We start from the raw sequence: 6,000 nt of genomic DNA, 5'->3' as shown, positions 1-6,000 counted from the left end.
TAAAGGGATATTATATCAGGCACATCACAAACGTTTTCGACATAATTGTTTGCATCCTCGAAAAATCCCTGTATGTGGTTTCTTCAGACAGCTTGTGTTTCACCTGTACTGTAGTTAATCCAAACAGAAAACAGTAAATTTGTTTATTTACATTAATTATATAATGAATGTTTGTTCGGGTGGGCATGCAAGATTTAGACATAATATGAAAAATTTGTTATTTGGTCCCATTGCACGTTCAATAATTTTCACGTAAAGACCAATTATTCTGGCGTTTGTTTAATCATTCATACACATAGCTTAAACATTGAGGTCTATATACATTCAAACAGACAATCTTAATTGTTATCCATATTACAAGTTAACATAACATTAGAAAGAGAAATCAGACACACACGATATATAGTAAAATCACACTTATATTGACCTAAAACTAATGTATGTATATGATTTTCATAATAATACGGACGGAAAAAACAATTATTTCAAAATTAGTCAATGCAAACATAAAAGTATAATTATGTTTTTTAATTAAATTAAATACACATTGATTCGATACATATAGTCTATTTTGGTTTACATTACTAGTATGATTACTGGGTGTATGTGTTATATCAAACGATTGTAGTATTCCCCCAGTCTCTATATGTCCTAAAGAAATCAATGAATTCATTGTTCCACGACGATGTTTGCTTCAATTACTATAGTATCATTTTTACAGTAACCATTATTGGGGTCAAGGACTGTCTGAAAAATAAATCAAAAATGATTTCTTTACCTTATGTACAAGAAAGATATGACTTGATACAAAGAATATCAAGCAGCATATATTTCAAAAGCAAAGTAAACCAGTTATTATGAATGACAGTATTTTACCCAACTTATTAACTGCCATTCACTATGAAAGTGAATATAGTAAACACAAATTAAAAATAGAAGCGTCTGCACAGCACAGTTGTCTTTCGAGGCATGCATTAGAGGGAAAAACGTAATACAACATTGTTATTTTTATTTATTTTGCAACTCGTATTGAAATCACACATTACACAAAGAATATATACAACTACTAAAACACATTGTAGCAGCACCAAGCAGCACTGCTTGTAAGGTACGGGTAATAATGATGTACAATTTTAAATCATTGCTGAGTTTATTCCATCGCTTGATATCTTTATGTGTAGTTGAGTGTTTAAGCAGCGACGTTCGTATATTCCAACTCGTTCATAACAGTATGAATTGACTTACCTCCAAATCGATAAAGTTTGGATAACCATACCCACTAGGTGTTTCAAACAAACGTGTTAGTTCTGCATATAGAAAACAAAATAAACAATATTATGCTCAACCAAGCAAGTGTATTTATGTATTAAATTGTATCCATCAACATTAAATGTCCGAATCAACCCGATTCATGTGAAATGTACAGTGTGATATATGCATACATGTTAGAAGCCTGTAACATTCATCCTCAACTGTTTTAACTGACCTGTATTATTTTAGATTTGCGGGCACAATCATTGCTCAGACGTTGTTAGGTTCAACAATGTTATTTCTGAATTTCGACTACTATATTCATTATATTCCACTTCTGGTATTTAATTTTGATCAGACTACATTGACTATACGATCAAATTTCAGTAGCTGTGCACATACTAATACACAACATATCACTCAATCAATCAATATGTATGGTAAATGTGCAAATACATTACAATACTAAATGTTGTATTGTCATGTAATGTGACATTGTTGAATGAAACATCTAATAATGACATAATGAGCTTCGGTACTAGTTTGCTGGTCACTTACTCTTAGCACGATGAGATCTGTGCTGCTTCCAGTTGAGGAGCTGCAACTGTGCTGTCACGTTACTAGGCCTGAAATATATTTGAATTTGTTAATATTTACTATAAAGTAGTTACATCGTTGTCCAAAATTATATAGCGTCTTTATTCAGCTACAAATAAATTCAATATAAGGGCGAAATATGCATATGGTGTCATAGTGTTATCATTATAAATATATAATATCTACTCACACGAATTTAGTCTTGTTTATACGATGAGAATAATTCCAGTTTGAGGCCTCGTAACTTGGTCTGTAAATATGAAAATAAAAGTATTATACGACCAATGAAATGAGTTAGAATAGTATGTATACTTCTGTCAATAAATTGGAAATAGAATAAATACTCACGTGGACTCACTACAATCGTCAGCATACAAATATATGGCCAAATCTTTTGCGTCACTATTTTCTATATCATTCTTTAGAGCTGATATCTTCCTATACAATAATTTCCAAAAAGGTGTAAACAGTAATATATAAAATTGCATGAACTCGGCTTTAGAGGTGGATTCCCATTTTGTATTATATAGAGAACACGTCCCACTGACTATTGGTACCATGAAAAATGATAAATTCAGTTGGTATGGCAACAAATCGTGACATATTTGAATCCCCCAATGAAATGCTCGGTTATTGGCAAGGCGGAAATCTTGCGAATCCCCTAGATGTTGCATTTACACATTTTACTAAAAAAAGATAAAGGCTTCAAACAAAATGTTTCCCAAAATACAACTTTAATAAATATATATATATATATATATATATATATATATATATATATATATATATATATATATACTCACCATGAAATATTCTTAGCAATGACAGGGGGACTATATACTCTACTAGTCATGTTGCTGAAGTTAGGGATTGTCAGTTGCAATTGAGCTTCGGATTGACTTCCATCTATTCACAACATTCAGAATCAAGAGAACATTAATTTAAAAGAAATTATACTTAGTATGCAAGTACAGCTTCAGGATAAACAAAAACATAACAATATTGTGTTAGGTATATAACACTGTTGTTTCAACATTTCAAACGGTTCCAGAGATCAACATAGAAAATGGCCATATCCGTATACGATCGACACAAAAAACAATTCGTTTATGTTTTTAATGAAATATTAATAAATTACACGATTTAAACTGCTACTAGAAGTTTCTATAGACTGATGGAATATCATTGAAACGTTCTCAAATGACGTCATTGTGCACTACCTTCGTTGAATAAAAATATATTTTTAGAGCAAATGGGTCTGTTGTGTTGATGGTAAACAATTTTACAAACCAACAGATAACTGTTTTGTCCAGGTTGATCAATAAAGTCTTTGAAAGGCCTGTTTTATATTCTGTGAATAGATTGCTTTACAAAGTCGTATGTAAATAAAACTGAAATAAACGCGAAATTTTCACGGATTAGGGAGGTATGTCGGAAACTACATTTAATCAAAAATTAAACAGGGAGGGGTAAGAACCAGTTTGCCAGTTTTGGGAGTTGCTAATGCGCATGCGTGGCAGACCGTGTTCTCAGGTGCGAACTTTTGTCAATATCACCCTAATTGAGTCTAATCGAATAAAAGCACGTGTATATGCCTTCCATGAGTATTCTATTATACCAATGCGTACCTACAGTATCAAAAGTTAAGTCGGGTCCAGCCAATTTTATTCTTTTAAATCTCATTCACTATTTCACAATGTATCTACTATTATTGCGTATTGTATGAGCATTTATCTCTGTTTGTGTGTTTACTAAAAAAAAAACTCACCAGATACAACTTGAATGTTGAAGGGAGATCGTGCAATATGAGAGTCGCCAATATAGATATTGAGTTTGTACTTCCCGTCCTTCTGTCCCGGGATCGTGAGAGTATGAAAACCATTACCACCATACACCACAGTCAGTGGAGTAGATGTGTAATCTGGATTATCCAATCTGGCGCTCACTTCTTCACCGTTAAACGGTACTACGCGATTTCTATCACGGTCTTTTGTGTTGATGGTAACAGTATATTGTGTATCATCTTTGGAATCTCTCTTGGAATCGTGGTACTAACAACCCTTTTAATAATACCCATATAGTTGAAATTCGCACCTTCTTTTTTGGCGTGGAATTTCACAAACGTGTCTCTGCGATTGTGCTTTGTGCCACTGTCAATCAATTCATTAACTCTGAACATCAATTTTTGACATTCTAAGATGATCTCATCTGCATCACCATATTTCAAGAGCATATCCACAAAATTACGCGTGGATGCAATATTCTTCTCTGAAATCTCATATCGATCAAGTTCACATTCCAGTTGTTTCGTCACTTTGTCGTGTTCCTTTTCAACGTCTCTAATAGTTTCTCTTCATTTTCCCGTATCTTCGCGACTATGTCTTCCGCCTGTTTTTTTTTATCTTAGCAACCTCAGCTTCGTATAACTCTGTAACTGTCAGCAGTTCCTCAGTTAAAGACTGGACTGAATGATTCGACTCGTCCTGTTTCTCTTCAAGAATTCTCATCGGTTGCTCTAACTTATCAATGAATGATTTGGCAAAATCTTCCCGACACATCAACTTATGCCCAGAATGGGATTCAGTTGCACAATCATCACATACAGGAACAAGCTTACAAGTAGAACAGTATCCCTCCACAGGTCGTTCTTTGTGGCCTTTTTCATAGCAATGAATGCTCTGGCTGGGTGGTTTGAGTTGGTCACACGTGTCTTTTCTATGGAAAGCCGTACGGGACCCTGCTGCGTCGATATAAATTGCATGGTAAAACATATAGCTTCAAAATTTAGCTGCTTTTTCAACAAAAGTGCGATTTCCGATGTCTACGTTTACAAATCGTAGTAGCAATCAGCGCCAAACTTATTCACAGTCGTCGCTAATTAATTAGTAGTTGTCGCAAAGCGAGTTGTAGTAGTCGCGATTTAACGGGTGATGATTTGTAGAAGTCACACGTATTTGTCGCTGACGCAGTTCCTTAATTTATAGACGACGACACTTCATTTTCCAAGTTGTCGAAGCAAACAAGTCCCCCTAGTAGACGACGCAACTTGCACTTTTCAAGATGTCGACGCAAAACGAGTCCCCCTAGTAGACTTTGCATTTTTCATTCCAAGTTGACGCAGACACACTTTTTTTCTAGTAGACGACGACGCATATAGCATTCTCAAGTTGACGCAGACGCATTTTTTCTAGTAGACGACGACGCACATTGCATTTTCAAGTTGACGCAGACCGTTTTTCTGGTAGACGACGACACAAAATGTACAGTGCATTTTCAAGTTCGACATCACGAGAATAGGTCTGTCGAGAATAAGTAAATGACAAAAACCTGGAAGTATAGTCATCGATTGACCTGATCTGAGTTGGTCATGTTCAATACTGTATGTTATTAATCGGTTTTAGTATTGCTCCCAGGCAAACGAGCACAATCAAGTATTGACTGGTATTCTGTTCATAGTTCCACCAAATATCGCTGAAATATCCATTGTACACACTAAAATATCTCGTCACCCGTTAGTCCCCCCCCCCCAAAAAAAACCTATGTTGCCCACAAGTCGGAAAATTGAAAAATTGGGTCGGTCGGTCGGATTTTTTTTTTAAACTTAATTCTGTCAACGGGGGGGGGGGGGTTATCCCCGACACCCCCCCAGATCCGCCACTGGTACGTACACACGATGGCATTACTGCGATACTGACAGCGCTAAAACGTGCAAAAGCCGTCGTTTTGTTTGTGATGTAAGCGGGTGAGAGTTTTAATATAAAATGTCAAGTTTTGTAAATTCAATTAAAAATTTGTGCATTTCATTTATTAAAAATAATATTTACTACAACAAACGTATTGTTTTTGTCAATAATGTTTTTATTTAATTAAGAAAATACTTGGCGTGGCGATATTTTTAATATTGTGCACCAACTATCCTTCGAATCGCAAATGTCAAAATGGCCTGAAATGCAAAAGACGTGTTTGCTCTTCAGACTTCATAGTTCATAGTATTCGGAACATGTCAGAGAAATACAGATCAACCCGAGGTTCAAAGTCGCCACTTATCCCCCTGGGAACCCTGGGGATCAAACAACGGTCCGGTGTCATGATATGTAATCGACAAAGCATGTTAATTATGAACATATGGCAATTGACCCTGTACACACAGGA

The 6,000-nt window shown here is 35.2% G+C and overlaps 1 protein-coding gene across 2 annotated transcripts; it reads right to left on the bottom strand.

Moving 5' to 3' along the window:
• Positions 1 to 401: 401 nt before the first annotated feature.
• Positions 402 to 4,880, bottom strand: LOC144348019 (ubiquitin carboxyl-terminal hydrolase 7-like). Of its 2 annotated transcripts, XM_085502939.1 has the most exons (7): positions 3,617 to 4,880; positions 2,652 to 2,754; positions 2,197 to 2,286; positions 2,039 to 2,098; positions 1,810 to 1,877; positions 1,246 to 1,307; positions 402 to 747 (listed from the first exon to the last, which is right to left on the bottom strand). In XM_085502939.1, the coding sequence occupies exons 2-7, from the start codon at positions 2,699 to 2,701 to the stop codon at positions 670 to 672; spliced, it is 408 nt and encodes a 135-aa protein (XP_085359065.1). In that variant the 5' UTR covers positions 2,702 to 2,754; positions 3,617 to 4,880; the 3' UTR covers positions 402 to 669. The 2 variants fall into 2 exon arrangements, with proteins under 2 accessions (XP_085359065.1, XP_077863648.2); XM_078007522.2 differs by lacking the exons at positions 2,652 to 2,754; positions 3,617 to 4,880 and having other exon boundaries at positions 2,197 to 2,457.
• Between the last annotated feature and the right edge of the window lie 1,120 nt (positions 4,881 to 6,000).

This window comes from Saccoglossus kowalevskii, chromosome 8 (assembly GCF_978046115.1).
Source record: "Saccoglossus kowalevskii chromosome 8, keSacKowa6.1, whole genome shotgun sequence".
In the NCBI taxonomy this organism is placed as follows: domain Eukaryota; kingdom Metazoa; phylum Hemichordata; class Enteropneusta; family Harrimaniidae; genus Saccoglossus; species Saccoglossus kowalevskii.
Note: the sequence above shows the minus strand (reverse complement) of the source record. Positions and strands in the feature narration are given on the sequence as shown.

What these genes read in the sequence shown, in the direction of transcription:
- LOC144348019 (XM_078007522.2), bottom strand. Translation starts at nt 2,408, where the DNA reads ATGGTACCAATAGTCAGTGGGACGTGTTCTCTATATAATACAAAATGG. An exon ending in ATAAACAAGACTAAATTCGT is followed by an intron (nt 1,878 to 2,038) that starts GTGAGTAGATAT and finishes AATATATTTCAG; the next exon opens with GCCTAGTAACGTGACAGCAC. An exon ending in CAAACTTTATCGATTTGGAG is followed by an intron (nt 748 to 1,245) that starts GTAAGTCAATTC and finishes TTTATTTTTCAG; the next exon opens with ACAGTCCTTGACCCCAATAA.